Source organism: Schistocerca piceifrons, chromosome 8 (assembly GCF_021461385.2).
Source record: "Schistocerca piceifrons isolate TAMUIC-IGC-003096 chromosome 8, iqSchPice1.1, whole genome shotgun sequence".
Lineage (NCBI taxonomy): Eukaryota > Metazoa > Arthropoda > Insecta > Orthoptera > Acrididae > Schistocerca > Schistocerca piceifrons.
Genome location: NC_060145.1, coordinates 441,233,448 through 441,249,715, shown reverse-complemented (window position 1 = coordinate 441,249,715; position 16,268 = coordinate 441,233,448). Strand labels below are relative to the sequence as shown.

Below are 16,268 nucleotides of genomic sequence, written 5' to 3'. Positions count from 1 at the left end.
CAATTTCACTATAATCACATACACAAGTCACAATTAAAATTTCACTATAACCACCAAATACACAGTTCACATTTACAGTTTATAATCATGGAGCAGAGACATGTGATATCGCCGCTTTCGGTTATTAACGTGTGGTGAACCGGCTTTATTGCCATGCCCACGCACTATGTTCTAGGGAGAGGCTTGGTGATGGAATGACTAGAGCAGTTTTGGTCGTGACACATTTATTCTTCGGAAGTCTTACACTACGTTACAAATGCGATGCATCATTAACGTTCGTCCATACAGGTGTGTTGCCCTAGTGGTACAGCTCGATCACGGATCCCAGAGGGTATACGCTCCAGTGATGAGTCGTGGCGCGACCGTGTGGACTGAGTGAGACAAAGGCCACGTCGCCGAATGTCCAGCTCCTGGCGCGAGCGGAAGGGAAGGAAGGTACCGTCAAACAGAAGGGTACACTCTGCGAAACGAGCGACCGCATTTCAGACTGTGTGTACGCATTTGTGGGAGAGTCACGTTGACTCGACGCACGTGGTCAGCAACGGCAAGTTGGTGGAGCGGTGACGTGTGTCGCGTTGCGTTGACCAGCTCACACTGTCTCCTTGCTTTGTTCCATGCGTCCGGTGCGTGATGCACCATTGCCAAAATTCGGTGTAGTGGTATACCTTCACTCTTGAATGCCAGGCATTGCTTACTTGTGTCGGCTGTGCCGTAGTCTAGCCCTTCGTGCGTTTGAACGGTGCGGCCACCACACAGATCCCCCCTTGGAGAGCAGAGCTCCATAGCTGCTACAACACAGCAATCTTTCTGTGGTGCATGTGTGTTTAAAGTTCACACTGTGTGATGACAGTGCGGCAGTGTTGGCAGGGGTCGGTCAGCATTGGAAGGGCGGCAGCCCGTGATGTCAGTGCACCGGACTGGCGAGCGTGCAGTGGGCGTGTCCTCGTGCGGTCGGCTAGTGACAGCAGCGTGCAGCCCTGGCTACAACTGTCCGTAGCATGCACGGCAAAGGTGCGCACTGCAGGTCATTTGGTATGACGTCTCGAAGGCACTGACATCTTAATAATAACGCCAAGCATCCACGAGAGCTACAGAAAAAGTTCACTATTTACATTGTTCAGGGTGGTAAGTCCAAGTGTTCATAAGTTACAATGTTCCACAAGTTCACCGAGTGACTCAGTCGTGGGAACACAGTGCAGCATTCGAACCGACCTTGATGCTCGAGACAACGGAGGTCCAGAGAATATGGGCGAGTGCGATACCATCGTGACTTGAACACAGATCCGAGAGCCGTGACGGACAAGCCGGGCAGTGTGGAGTGCGATGTCCAGAGCTCGATAGCGACGCAAATACGTTAAACTGACGGAGATGGCGAACCAGCCTAAATGCCTGATGCGGCGGAGGCAGAGGGACGCAAACATCGGTCCAGGAGCTGCGACGGACACGGGAGGCGTTGTCCAGGGCTGGACTGGAGGTACCGGCTGAGGGTGCAGACAGCTGGAGCTGGATCTCTACATTGGATGGCGGCTCGTGGACGCCGCATTCTGATGGCGTTCGGCGGCTTAGGTGTGTGTTTGCTGTTTTGGGTGGCGCGGCGCATTGGTGATGCAGCACGGCCATTTGAATTGGACGTGACGGCTGGCGTGCGTGACGTAGTCTGCTGGCAGGGTGGCTGTGGTGGGCATGTTCCGGGTGGCCATGCCGGCTGCCTGAGCGGGGTGGTGGGAGGCACAGGTGGCGACGTGATGACAGCAGGCTGCAGCTGTACGTCACCAGCAGCTACGGGTGCGGGCTCTGTCTGACCACTGGCACGGGGAGTGTCGTCTGTAACCAGATCTTCTGCTGGGTCGAAGAAATGCGTGACTGCTGGAGCAGGCAAAATGTAAGCTGGCTTGATGCGGTCGATTGACACCACAGACGGCTTTCTGTTGCACTCGATGACCAGCATTTTGTCTTTTCTGGAGATCACACGATGTGGTACGTTGTAGGGCGGCCGGAGAGGTGGCTATACTGTGTCTGTATGCAACATGACGTGCGTGCAGTGCTGCAGGTCAATGTGCACGAATACCTTCCCGGTGGCGTGCCGCACTGGTGTGTGTGCTCAGAGGCCGGCCATGTGAGTGCGCAGACGATCTGCCAAAGTGGGTGCCGCAGCGTCATGTGGGAGTGGTACTTCCTCGACAAAATCACTTGGGATTGTCAGAGGCAGTCCATATATGAGGTCGCCAGGTAACGCATCGATCTCCTCCTTTGGCATTACTCACAGGCTCCAGATCAGGGTGGACCATATTACGGTGACAGAAGTGGACCACCTGTGATTTTAAAGGAGTGGAGATGCACGCCGCACAGCACCCTGGAGCAGCCGCTCTGCAGAGGTCATTGAAGAGTAACTAACCCAAATGCAGAAATCATCCACATACAGAGCAGGGGTGACCAAAGGACCGACAGAGGCCACAAGTTTATCTATTGCAATGAGGAAAAGTAGTACACTCAATACGGAACCCTATGGGATGCTCTTCTCCTGGGTCCATGGAGAACTAAAGGCAGTACCAACCCTGACCCTGAACAACTGACGGAACAGGAAATGGCGGATAAAAATCGGGAGTGGGCCCCAAAGACCCCACTCGTGAAGAGTAAGTAAGATATGATGAAACTTCCTGGCAGATTAAAACTGTGTGCCCGACCGAGACTCGAACTCGGGACCTATGATGGCACCAACCTGTATCATAGACCTTGCGAAGGTCAAAAGAGACTGCAACCAAACAGCATTGCTGGGAAAAAGCCTGCCGAACTGGGGATTCCAGGTGAAGTAAATGATCGATCAGAGACTGTCCCTCTCGGTAGCCACACTGGTAAGCGGACAATAGATCCCGAGATTCGAGGACCCAATTGAGCCAACAGCATACCATTCATTCAAGTAACTTGCAAACAACATTTCTCAGACTAACTGGCCAACAGTTTTCGACAAACAGGGGGTTATTACCAGGCTTAAGGACAGGAACCACGATGCTATCCTTCCACTAAGAAGGAGTGTCACCCTGGACCCAAATATGGTTCAACACCTGGAGAAGATGTTGTCATTGTGGAGCACTGAGATGTTGAAGCAATTAGTTATGAATGGAGTCTGGTCCAGGGGCCGTATCGTGAGAAGAAGAAAGTGCAGAAAGAAGTTCCAATTCAGTAAAAGGATCATTGTAAGATTCTGGCTGACAAGGGGTAAAACGTAAGGCAGAAGCTTTGGCCCGCTGTTTCTGGTGAAGGAAAGCAGCTGGATAGGAGGTTGATGCTGAAGCTGTCACAAAATGGGTCGCAAGATGTTCTGCGAGAATCAACAGGTCCATGCAAAGGCCATACGGGAGGGCAAGGCCCAGGAGGGTAGACTGCCGATGGCAACCTTGGAGAGAGCGAAGTGTAGCCCATACCAGTAACATAGGGACAGTAGAACCAAGGGAACAAACAAAGTGTTCCCAACACACTCGTTTGCTCTATTTGATTAAGTAACAGGCTTTGGCGCAAAGGCGTTTAAAGGTAATAAGATTGGCAGCGGATGGGTGCCTCTTAAGGTGTTGCAAAGCTTGACGGCGATCACGGATGGCAATGGCAATGGCCTTACTCCACCACAGGACTTGCCAGTGGCGAAATGATCCAGATGAGCATGGGCTAGCAAGGGTAGCAGCACTAACAATCACTTCAGACACGTCACGTAGGACATCATCAATACAACCCATCAAAGAGGGAGAAAAAACGACCTGTGCAGTATATAGAGGCCAATTGGCACGTTGGAAAGACCAATGAGGTAACCTGTCTATTGGGGAGCGGGAAGGGAGCGAGAGAATCAACGGGAAGTGGTCACTATTGCAAAGATCGTTGTGTGGTGACCAGTGTAATGAAGGTGAGGGAGTGAGAAGAAAGAGAAAGATCAGTGGCACAAAAGGTACCACGACCAGCATTGAGAGGAGCCATCATTAAGAAGGCTCAAGTCGTGGTCTGCAAGAAACTGGTCTATGAGAAGACACCGACTAGATAGAAATGCACTGCCCCACAAAGGATGAGGAGCATTAAAATCCCTGAGAGGGAAGAAGGGAGGAGGAAGTTGCTGAAGAAGAGCAGTTATGGCAGTAGGTGTAAGAGTCCTGTTAGGAGGGAGATAAAGATTGCAGACTGTGACCCCAGAGACCAGGTGGACCTTCACAGCAACCGCTTCCAGTGTAGTTTGAAGAGGAATCCACGTGCTAGCAACGTCCATATGGACCAACATACAAACGTCACTAGAGGCCTGCAGGGGGCCAACATGATTGTGACAGAAAGCGCAGAACCCACGGATGGTCAGTCAGTGATCATCAGTAAAATGAGATTCCTGTAGAACAACACAAGCTGCAGAGTAAAACGAAATAAGGGATTTCAACTCCGGAAGGTGACACTAATATCCATTACAATTCCATAGGATAACCACAGACCAATGATTCAAATGGCGGGTGAACAGGCTAAAGCCAGTCATGTCGCCGGGTCACCATCCGTCACTGACAAGGAGGGGGCGACATCCATGAACAGCAGGTCAGAGTCAGGTTGTGAAGGTGGGGATGGGACCTCTGGCGACATCAGAGGCTGCTCATCCTTGGACTTACATTTCTTCTTCTTTTCTGTTTGAGATCGAGGAGGGCTGTGCTGCAAAAAGGAGCCACCTGCAGCTAGATCTGGAACAGAAAGAGAGTGGGTGATCTTGGGGCCCACAGATTGTGGTTCTCATGGTCATCATGTGGCAGCACACCTTTGGCCTGGAAGGTGCCAGGAGGGGGTGGGGAGTCCCGGGAGGGGTGTCCTTGACCGGCAGATGCCAAAGAAGTGGCAAACTTCTCTGGCAAGGCAGGGGTGTGGCGCCCAGAGGGGAGGGTGTGGGGACCACAGGGGAGGGGGAGGAGAGGTGTTCAGGACTGGAGTAAGGAAGGGGAGGCAGGGGTGAAGATGTAATTAAAACACATGGTTAGATGATCAAGGGATCTTCTTTTCCTTCTTATAAGAAGGGCAATCCGGTGAATGTGGAGAATGACTGCCATGACAATTAATACACATGGGGGGGAGGGGGGGGACCAGGAACTCCTCTCATGGAGTGGATGTCCACATTCACCAGAGAGGGTTCTGCGAACAGTGTGTAACACCATAGCTTACACACTACAAACCTTTTGTTGATTCATTTCTGTTTTGTTCAACATCCCATTGCTGAACTTTTGTAATTAGTGTATGATTAATTCGATACTGTAATGAAGTGTAATCCCTGTAATATGCACAATATGAGCAAATGATATGGTTTGTCTTTCTCACATAATCTCTTTGGTTACCTTTGATGCTGAATAATTTTGTTTAAATAATTTTGTGAGGAACTACAATATGTGCAAATGTTCTGTTTTATTTAATATGTTTGGTTGCTGTTATGTAAACTGCTGACCTTCACTTAGGGTTCCTAGTTATTTTGTAAGTAAAAGATGGTGTGGTTCCTCTCGGGAATGGAACTGTGTAGCACATGCAAAATGTGGTGGGCATGGATAGAAAGGTGAAACCAAGAGTCAGTCAGGGATGAGCTACTGAATTACCAGCAGCTCACGAAAAGGTTGTGAATTGTGCTGGTGCCAAGAGGGGCTTTTTGTGCAGTTTCCCAATGTGACAGAGCCTCGGATGGATGCAGTAGCTAGCTGGAATTATGTTGGAATTGATATCTACCATCGCCACCAAGAAATGACAGGGTCCAGCAATTCTACCTGCAAATCCACCTACCAACATGCACTCGCCACCACATTGCACAATCACTGTAATGGAACAGAAGAACTATAATAATGTACAGTGAAGAATCAGCTCATTGGATGTTATAGTGTTCTCAAATATAAGGTAACTTATAACTGAATCTATGTACCTACCTTGATTTTTTCCTTATCATAACACATCTCAGGTTTCTCTCCATTTGAATTATGACTACTGAGTATCCTTGTTGAGAAAAAAATGAAAGCTTCAAAGTCAAACAGTTAATTAAATAATGTTGTTTGATATTTGGTAAGAAGGGAGTATTCAGATTTACTGTGGATTTGGTAAAATTGTGGGAGGTAGTAAATGTAGCTTTGTGAGAGCCTCCCAGTGCTTGAAACAGTCCAATTTAAAGTTTTGTGCACTTTAAAAGTTACCTATTTAATCATTGACTTGAAAGTAGAAGACTGTAGTAATAAAGATGATTAGCTGTTACTTTTAAAAACTAAATGTTCTGAAAACTGAGGCTTATAAAGTTTTGCTTAGTTAATGATCATAGGGCTGCCTGTTGTAAATTTTAAAAGGTGAGTCAGTTTTTTACAACTCTGTCAATATTGTGTCTCACTGCAGAAAAAGACGTGAACTGCATTTGTGGAAAGTTATTTACTCATGTTTGCTAAGTGCTTGTCTCTCTTGTGTATTGGAAGTGCATGTTAACAGTGTAACAGAATACATAGTTTGTCTATTGCGCATATGCTAGGTAACAAGTAACAGAAAGACCACTATCTATGAGAACATTAATTTCTATTTTCAGGAGGAAGTGAGAAATATTTTGCTAATGAATTTTTTCCCATGTCAGTTAGAAAAGTAATTGGTAAAAGAAAGATTAAACCTATGCCAAATTTATAATTTTGCAGTGAACTTTATTTACATCTCATCTCAGATAGGAAAATGTTTGAAAAGTGAGACTAAATCTATGCTTAATTGTATGTTTCTAAAGTGCACTCTAATAGTAATATAGTAATATTATTCAAACCATTCAGTTTGACCAAGCCTTGAAGGTAAAAGTGTATGTCATTTTCTGTTGTCCTTATGCAAATAGTCTTGTTCTCCTATAACTGTTAGCTCTTTCTTTAACGTTAACATCTGTTAGTGGCAGAGTTCATTGCACTCTCATGTGATAAACTATAGGGTGTGTCTGTCCATTAAAGTTACTCATATCTATTTTCTTGAACAAGAATATTACTTATTCTTATGCCTAATTAGGCTGGCGACCGTTTCTGTTATCATTTGGACACTGTGGATAGGCAAAATATTGTTTTTTACTGTTTAAATATTTATGTAATTCTGACTTTCACTTCCGATAAGCCACCTCCGTTAGGTAAATCGTGATCAACACAACAAAATTCCTTTCAGAGGGTAACACTGCTCTGTTGCTTTATACTACAATCGCTTTAACAAGATAGTTCCATTTTACGATCTGCTTCCAACTTTAATACAATCGCTTTAACAAGATAGTTCCATTTTACGATTTGCTTCCAACTATAAGGTTATGGTATAGCAGAAGCAGACGATAGTGTTATAAGTGGGAAGACGTGTCCAAAATGCAAGCACTTAAAACATCTCATAGGTGGTGGGATGTACAGCTTCACATCACATCGATAAATGATAATCTTGACCTGCTCAGGGAGGCTATCCCCTCCAAAGGCCAGGATAAGGGTACAAGTATCAATGAGATTGTTCTTTGGGCCCTGCTGAACACACCAAACACAGTGAACACCCCACTGTCCTAGAATGTCCCTAGTCTGAATATGGTTCAAGGTGTAATTTTTCACAGGAACCTCATACTTCAAAGACTGGTGGGAGGTACTGGACACAGGAATTGTGCCAAGATGGTCACAGGCACGAAGGGCTGCAGATTGGGCAGCTGAAGCAGTTTTGATCAACAACAAACCTGACCGCATCTTGCTCAGTGAGTCCACTTTGCCAAACTTGTCTACAATGTGTTCCACAAAAAATAAAGGTTTGGTATTGGTGAAAGTATCCCCATCAGTCCTGGTGCAAAGCAGATAGTGGGGGAAAGGTTTCGCCCCTAGCCAATGAGCCTGACCCTCCTCCCAGGGGTAGCCATGGAAGGGAAGGCCAAAGGGGCAGCACTAAAAGAATCACTTCCATTCGAAAAAATGGACATAGAAGAATGGCCCGAGTTCTGAACCCATATGCATTTCATTTGCATAGCGTCCATCCTGATACCACCCACTCCGATCAGGGTCTCTCCCCACGGGCACCACCCAGCAACAGCATGGGCTGTCTGGCACGGCATCCATTGCCGGGAGTTCCGATGCTCCAAGATGACAAGCAACCACTCCTAGGCTTACATGAGGAGGTCACAGCTCAGGTATCCAAAAGGGTACATAGTGATCCCACCACATGGGCTGGCTACAGTGGTGGCTATGTACCCTAGCATCAGACAATGATGTGAAGGAAAAGATGGAAGGAACTAGGAGGGCACATGCCGGAGACACTAGGTAAGGTGCTCTTCCCAAAATCGCTCACACTATGGGATAGAAATTTAGTAATGGAGGTCAAACCCCAGAGAGGGACCAGAGAATGACAAAAGGATGGGGTAGTTACTCAACAAAACCATATCACAAAGCCAACATAACCAGGAGGATAGCGGTGCCAACATAAACAAGGACACCAAGAGAGGGAGAGGAGAAGGCGAAGGGGAAGGAGCAAGGACAGAAAAGGAGGGGAAGGGTAAGGAAATGCAGCCCAGGAAAGAAGGAAGGCTGCAATAGCTCAGGGCCCCGTACTTGCTGTGCACATACTCACGAAAGGACCGTGAGCCCCCTGGGAGGTTAGTGGATAAAATTGAAAACAGGACGATATTTCAAGTGACCACGGTAGCGAACATTACAAAGGTGCAAATGGAGAATTTCCGCAGGAAAGGACGCAGGGCACAATGCTACTCTTGACAAAGGTTAAATCGCATTCGATATTGCAGTGTTGAAGGGAGTGGGAAACCACACAACTGCGACAATGTGAAATTCACTCTTGTCTGATCACCTGCCAGTGATATTCTATCTGGAGGTCAGAGGGGAGCTAATGCAGAGCTGTCGAAGGCCACTAGGGAAAGTCAACTGGGACCAGTTTGAGAGAGCCTGCAAGGCTCGCTCAACGACATCCCAGACCCTGCAGGGATAGGTACAGATGAGACAACATAATGCTGCGACAATACAGGTAGTAGAAAATGTACCCCCCCCAGAGGCCTACAAAGGATGAAAGACTTCTCCTGCCAGCTCCCCCCTGAGCTAATAGAAGCGATAGCCCATCAAAACTAGAAATCCAGTCACTAAGCGCCACCTCAACAGACTCACGAGAGAGCTGGAAGTAGCGGTGCAAGAAATAGGGAATGGGTAGGAAAAATAGCCAACCTACAGGTAAATGATGGGTCAGCCTGGAAAATGACGAAGTACTTCGTAAGGAAAGGTCAAAGCATCGCTCCTGTACAATTTGTGGGTGAGGTTATTTGCAAGCCTGACGCCAAGGCCAGTGCCTTGGCAGATGTCTGCAGAAAACTGCACAACTGTACAGGATCACATTCATGAGGAGCACATACATCTTGGGCAGCAGTGGCTTCTAGTGTTCTCTGAGAGGGAAGCAGGAGCAGGTATCGAAGACTTCACAGAGGAAGTACACGCCCAAATGTAACAGTTAACTCCCACGAAATTGTGAAAGCGAGACCAGCTAGAAAACACGATATTAATACAGCTTTCTCCAAAAGCCCTTCGTCCCATCTCTGCGATTTTCAGTAAAATTATATGGAGTGGCAACTTCCACAAACATGCAGAGGCGGTTGCAATTCCAAAACAGGGCAAAGACTTCAGGCTCCCACAGAAGGCTGAATAGCCTTCTACTGGTAGTCTCAAAGAAATTTCAACGCCTATATTCTAAGAGGCTAATGCTACACATAAACGCCAAGGAGATGAACCCGCCGAAGTAGTTCAGATTCCGACGCGGACACAGCACCGAGCAACAGCTGCTATGTCTGGTGGATGATGCGAGAGTGCCCTGGACACTCCAGAGTACACAGGGGCTGTGCTCCTTGACATCTCTTGGGCTTTCGACTGTGTGTGTGGCATAAAGGCCTCCTCTACAAACTGTTTGTATCGGGGGTATCGAAGCCACATGTCTGACTCTTCGTGTCTTACCTCGGGGGACAAACATTCAATGACCATGCAGGAGAGGGCGTATCTGCAGCAAGGCCAATACTGGCGGGAATACCACAGGGTTCTGTTCTCAGTACCCTGCTGCACTCCCTGTACACCTCAGACATGCCAAAGGGTAACACACTTTCGCTGGCATCAAACGTGGATGATACTATGCTTCATACTAGAAGCACAAATGTGAATCTCATGCGCCGCCACCGACAGACAACATGTGATGCTCTATGCACATGTGCCACAAAGTGGCACCTGAAATACAATGATGGCAAAAGTCAGGCAATCATCTTCATGAGGAAAAGGATCCCCCATTGACTTACAGCCAGTGCAGATTATGGGACACCCCATCCCATGGACTCCCACTGCAAAGGACCTTGGAGTGACCCTGGACAGGCACCTCACATGGGACCCACACATGAGGGAAATTAGGGTACAGTGATTTCAGTCTTCCAAACGCTTTTCCCCTATCATGAACCCCGAGACAATGCTACCCACACGCTGCTGTTTCTCACCCTTATAAGATCAGTGATGGAATATGTGGCAGTAGTGTGGGGCAACACGGCAGACCGCCACATCCAAAGACTGCAGGGCCTCAAGGGCAGGGTGCTTAGAATGATCATGAAACTCCCACGTAACTTCCTCACTAGCGAACTACATAACGTCACAGGAATGCTGCCAATAAAGGAGAGAATATAACAGACTTCTCGACTATTCTACGAAAAGTCATGCGAGTCAGAAAACAGACTGGTCTCGAACCTTGCGAACAAACCGCATAGAAAGGACAACACAAGATGGCCTGAATTGCTACGGCAGTAAACCACAGCCACAAATTACAACAACAAAAAATGCTCATCACAAAGTAGGACAAACACACACAATAGGACCAAAAACACCTAAAAACACACACCAGGTGTCGCAGGAATAGTGATAAACACTTAACTTGCACAACCAAGAGATACATCCAGCCGTTATCTAAATAGGTAAAGACCGAGCACAAGCGCCACTGGCATCTGAGAAGGCCAAAATGAACCTACCTGAAAACACATCCGGATGCCACACTAGTTTCATCTATTCAATCATCTTCATCGAGCATCAGCTCAGACCCAGAACAACTTGTAATAGATACCGACTTCTCACACAGCTAACTAATTCCTCAATGGCTGAAATAGAACCAGACTCTACCCTCCACCTCAGGAATGGCAAGAGAGTAACTCGCATGTGAACAGAAAAGCCCCCATAAAACACAAGTGAAGAACGAACAACAACAGCAATCGCTAGACATCAAAAACATCGCGGTGCCAACACAGAAGGTGGCACAAGAGAACAACAAGAAAAAAGGGCCACAAGACCGGACTCGACTCTGTACAGCGAACCAGGCACTAGCTACCACACGAATGAGGGACACTGCGCAACCCACAACCAATGCACTGCAAAACAAAATGGTGAATGCGGCCCAAGTAGCAAAGCCGACACAAACCAGAGGCAGTCTCAAAAACTGCTATTGGGGGTATTTTTTAAGGTGAACATAACACGAAACGGCCAAATACAAGACAAACTGATAGGGGCTCTCTGCACCACATACAAAGGAAACAGCATAATCTACCAAGACACCAACTCAGACGACTCTTACGTTCTTAAGCAAGAATTCAGAAAGAGAAGAAGAGAGTTCTACACATAAACTAAAAGCGGTCATCAAAAGACTAACGCCCAGATCAGGTAAAACAAGTGCTACTTGAAAGTGGCTTCCAAGTGCAGGGCATATATCAAATGGCACAACCACAGACAGAAACAGATGTCGAAGGCAGAACCATCTCTGGCCCTCAGAGGAAGACAAGAAATTTCTAGGTCAATCTACTAAACAGAGTATAATGAAGCACAACACTTTGGTTACAAAGACTACTTCATATGGCCATCTCAGCAGAACTTTATAAAAAGCCAATGGGTCCAACACATTGTTACATTTACCATCGTTTCAGACACACGGCACAGCAATGTAATATGGCCCCAACGTGTGTGAAATGTCCTGGACCACACTTATCCACTACTTGCACAAAACCAAGGGACACTCCAACCACCTGTGCAAACTCCAAAAGGGTTCAAATGGCTCCGAGCACAGTGGGACCTAACTTCTGAGATCTTCAGTCCCCTGGAAATTAGAACTACTTAAACCTAACTAACCTAAGGACATCACAGACATCCATGCCCGAGGCAGGATTTGAACCTGTGACCATAGCAGTCGTGCGATTCCAGACTGTAGCGCCTAGAACCGCTCGGCCATTCGGCTGGCAAACTCCAAAAGGGACCACCCCACATTCTATAGGGGTTGTCCTGTTGAAAAACCACCTCCACCACCAAAACCACCACCACCACAACCACTGGTCACAACAGTCTACCAACAACAACAACGCACAAAACCCAATACCCACAGAACCCAGCACCGAAAATTATTAGACATTAGCCCAGGTTGTTAAAACAAAACCCCAACCACAATCTCTGTGCCTATCAATAACGCAAAGACGTCTTACAAACCCACCCGAACAGTCAGTCGCCACCCAGCTAACCTCCCCTCCCCTAAAAGGAAGAAAACACCCCCCCCTTCCCCAGGAACCATACTTCCACCATTAACAGACTCCTCAGTGGAACCCTTACTCACGCTATCGCCAGCAACAACAGAAGAAATCCCATCGCTACCACCAACATGCCAGCAGCACATGCAAGATCCCATCCCCCTCCCACACACAACCTCTTGCAATGAATCAAATATCAGCAGCTCTGACATCACAGCATCTCCAAGCCAAGAACTGAACATCAACCCTGAGCACAACAACCAGGGGAATAAATCAAGCTGAAAACAGCCATGGCACTTTCCCACATAGATCATGAGCTTCATCCAAAAGTTATTAACCACCGACCTCTTCTCAAAATTTAAAGAAGAAATCAATCAAATCTTAACAACCCCAGACACCTTCACCAAAGAATTACTGTTCTTCACCACCATACTCCCAGTGTTTTCTGATGGCGGCTACCAAGCAACATACACCATTGCCAGCCGGAATGCTGATGGAATGTTCTATGACCAATACAAGCTGGAGATGTTCCTTGAAGACTACGGCGTCCATGTAGCACTATTAAATGAAACCCACCTTACCCTTGATGAATAATTCAGAATTAAAAATTACATCTTAATTCGGACTGATCGCCCTAACAGACGGGGTGGTGGAGCTGGAGTCCTATTAAAACATCGCATTTGTCACTGACAAATCACCATCCCTCCATTAATCATCGAAATCATGCTAAACCAGCACCCCCCAGTCCTGGTGTCAACCTGTCGCCCCCTCTCCCAAATCACACAGTGATCTGGGTGGGGGCGGGGGGGGGGGGGAGGGGGGGTGGAGCTGAATGCCAAACACAGGCATGGGGTTGCCATACTAGAAACCCAAATGAGAACCAACTGCTAAGGTACCTGGATACCCATCCAGCAGTCCAAGTGGTAGTGCCAGAAGAACCCACCCACTTTCCATACATTCATGGCACCTGCCTGACAAGCCGGACATCCTTCTCCTGAAAAACATTGTCCTGGCCACAACCACAGAAGTCATAAATACAGCAAGGGTAACGGTAAGGGTAACGTTATGTTTATGTTGCGTTAGGTGAAGGTTGCTAACATTATCTCAGTGCCTAAACCCAAAAAAGATCATCTGTTCCCAAAAAACTACAGCCTATCTCCCTATTAAATCACCTTTCAATACTTCTCGAAATCCTCATCCTAAACGCCCTACTTAAATTCTTAAATGACAGCCCCACACTTACCCCCAAGCAATTTCGTTTTCATGCTGATCATAGCACCACCCAACAAGCCATCCGCCAGGTGAAGCTTATCTGTGACGAGAAACAACATGGAAACTGTGGTGTCACCGCCAGACACCACACTTGCTAGGTGGTAGCTTTAAATCGGACGCGGTCCATTAGTACATGTCGGACCCGCGTGTCGCCACTGTCAGGGATCGCAGACCGAGCGCCACCACAAGGCAGGTCTCGAGATACGGACTAGCACTCGCCCCAGTTGTACGGACGACGTAGCTAGCGACTACACTGATGAAGCCTCGCTCAATTGCAGAGCAGATAGTTAGAATAGCCTTCAGCTAAGTCAATGGCTACGACCTAGCAAGGTGCCATTAGTAACATTGCATGTATCTAAAGTCTCACTTGTATCGCCACAATCTCCAGATGTACCACAAGGATGGATTAAAGTTAAGTATTCCAGCAGCTATGTACTTTTCTTTATAGCATTCATTACGTATCCTGTTTCAGACCTCACGCCATTCTGCTTTAGCTTAGCGCGTGGCTTTCGGCTTCCTCTCATTGTGTCTAGGCTGTCTTGTCTAGACACAACATTTTTGGTGACGAGGCTTAAAAGAGGATTTCGCGTTCGTCTTGCTCTAATTTACTTGTGTCATGGCTTCGCCAAATGTACTGTCCGAATTTTATCGCTTGCAGAATCAGCAGACGCAGGCGTTATTGGATGCCCTTGGACGGCTCGTCCAGGGTCAACGTGCACTGCAAACCGATGCGGCCGCCGCCGCTTCACCGCTACCGCAGCCACAACATGCAGTTGCACCCCCATTTCGTCCCTATGAACCAGCTAAGGAAACATGGACGGAGTGGTCACGCCAGTTTGGATTTCATCTCGCCGCCTACAGAATTCAAGGTAACGAGCGGCAGCCTCATTTATTGGCGTGTGTAGGAGTGCAAACGTATCGTGTGATAGTGAAATTATTTCCCCGACGCGACGTAGCAACTCTGTCCTACGAAGAAATTTTGTCGGCATTGGACGCCTATTTCAAAGAAACAGTCAATGTCGTTGCAAAAAGGTATACGTTCTTTCGTACAAAACGTACGGCCGGTCAGACTAATAGGGAGTGGGTTGCAACATTGCAAGGCCTTACTCGGGATTGTGCTTTTGAGTGCGAATGTGTACTCCCTTATTCAGATACTATGGTACGTGATGCAATAGCACAGAACGTTTCTGATGTTCGCATACAGGAACAGATTTTGAAACTCGTCAGTCCCTCCCTTCAACAAGTGATAGACATATTGGATAGACAAGACACGCTTAACTTTGCACAGGAATCATTTGAAACTTCGCCAGCCGTGTGTAACATTAACCGGCCCGCCGGGCGCGCTGCACGGACCGGTAAACTGCCCTCGCGCACGTCCACGCAGCTGCCGCCACGCTGTAAGCCAGGTGTGCCGCGCCAGCATACAAATGCAGTGAAATCATGCCCACGGTGTGCTACTAGACATTCGCGTGAAAATTGCCCGTCACGCCAAGCTATTTGCTTTTTCTGTAATAAGAAAGGACATGTTCACAGTGTTTGCCAGAAAAAGCTCAGATCAGACAATCACAACCATTCCAGGCCCTTTGCTTCGCGCCGGAATCGAACCAAGAATACTCAGGCTCGTGAACCTTCGCTCATGGACATTCATGTAGTTAATACCACTTCGTCCAGTGCCACTGTCTCTAACAGTGACTGTGTTCGTCCCACAAATACTGTGCGTCGACGTCGCCGGAAATCGCGTCAAGTCGCAAGTGCTTCTGTACCAGTGTCAGTTCAAATTGCACGAGACAGTCGCTCTTGTCGTCAGCAGGACAATAAACTTTTTGTAGATTTGGACTTTAATGGCGAGGTCATACCATTCCAGCTCGATACCGGAGCTGCAGTGTCATTGCTCAATCACGGCATGTACAAACAACTGGGCAAACCTCCGTTGCGTGCCGCAAATGTTCAGCTCAGTAGTTATTCAGGACAGCAGATCCCTGTGTTAGGACAGTGCAGCCTTCTTGCAACATATAAGGGACAAACAAAACTTGTGTCATTTTACGTTCTTCTTCTGCAGTGAACTTGTTTGGTTTAAATTTATTTCAGTTGTTTAACATGTCTATAGTAAATCAGGTCCTACCAGTGAATCAGACTGTGCCTTCAGACAGTGTTTCTCGTCTGTGTGAAGAATTTGCAGACATTTTTCCACCGGGCTTAGGTTGCGCTCAGAACTATGAAGCACATTTGGAACTGAAAGTCAACGCGCAACCTGAAATTTTTCAGAGCGCGCAATGTTCCTCACGCATTGCGTGATGAGGTCGCAAGAACATTAAACGATTTAGAATCACAAGGAGTAATTGAACGTGTTCAGGCTTCTCTCTGGGCCTCACCCTTAGTAATTTTGCCAAAACCTTCCGGAAAACTGAGACTTTGCGTGGACTTCAAGGCAACAGTGAATCCACAACTAGTGATTGCAACTTTATCCTGC

The 16,268-nt window shown here is 47.3% G+C and overlaps 1 protein-coding gene across 1 annotated transcript; it reads right to left on the bottom strand.

Moving 5' to 3' along the window:
• Positions 1–1,381: 1,381 nt before the first annotated feature.
• On the bottom strand, positions 1,382–1,948 carry LOC124712426 (proline-rich receptor-like protein kinase PERK8). The gene has a single exon (XM_047242720.1). The coding sequence runs from the start codon at positions 1,946–1,948 to the stop codon at positions 1,382–1,384; it is 567 nt and encodes a 188-aa protein (XP_047098676.1).
• Between the last annotated feature and the right edge of the window lie 14,320 nt (positions 1,949–16,268).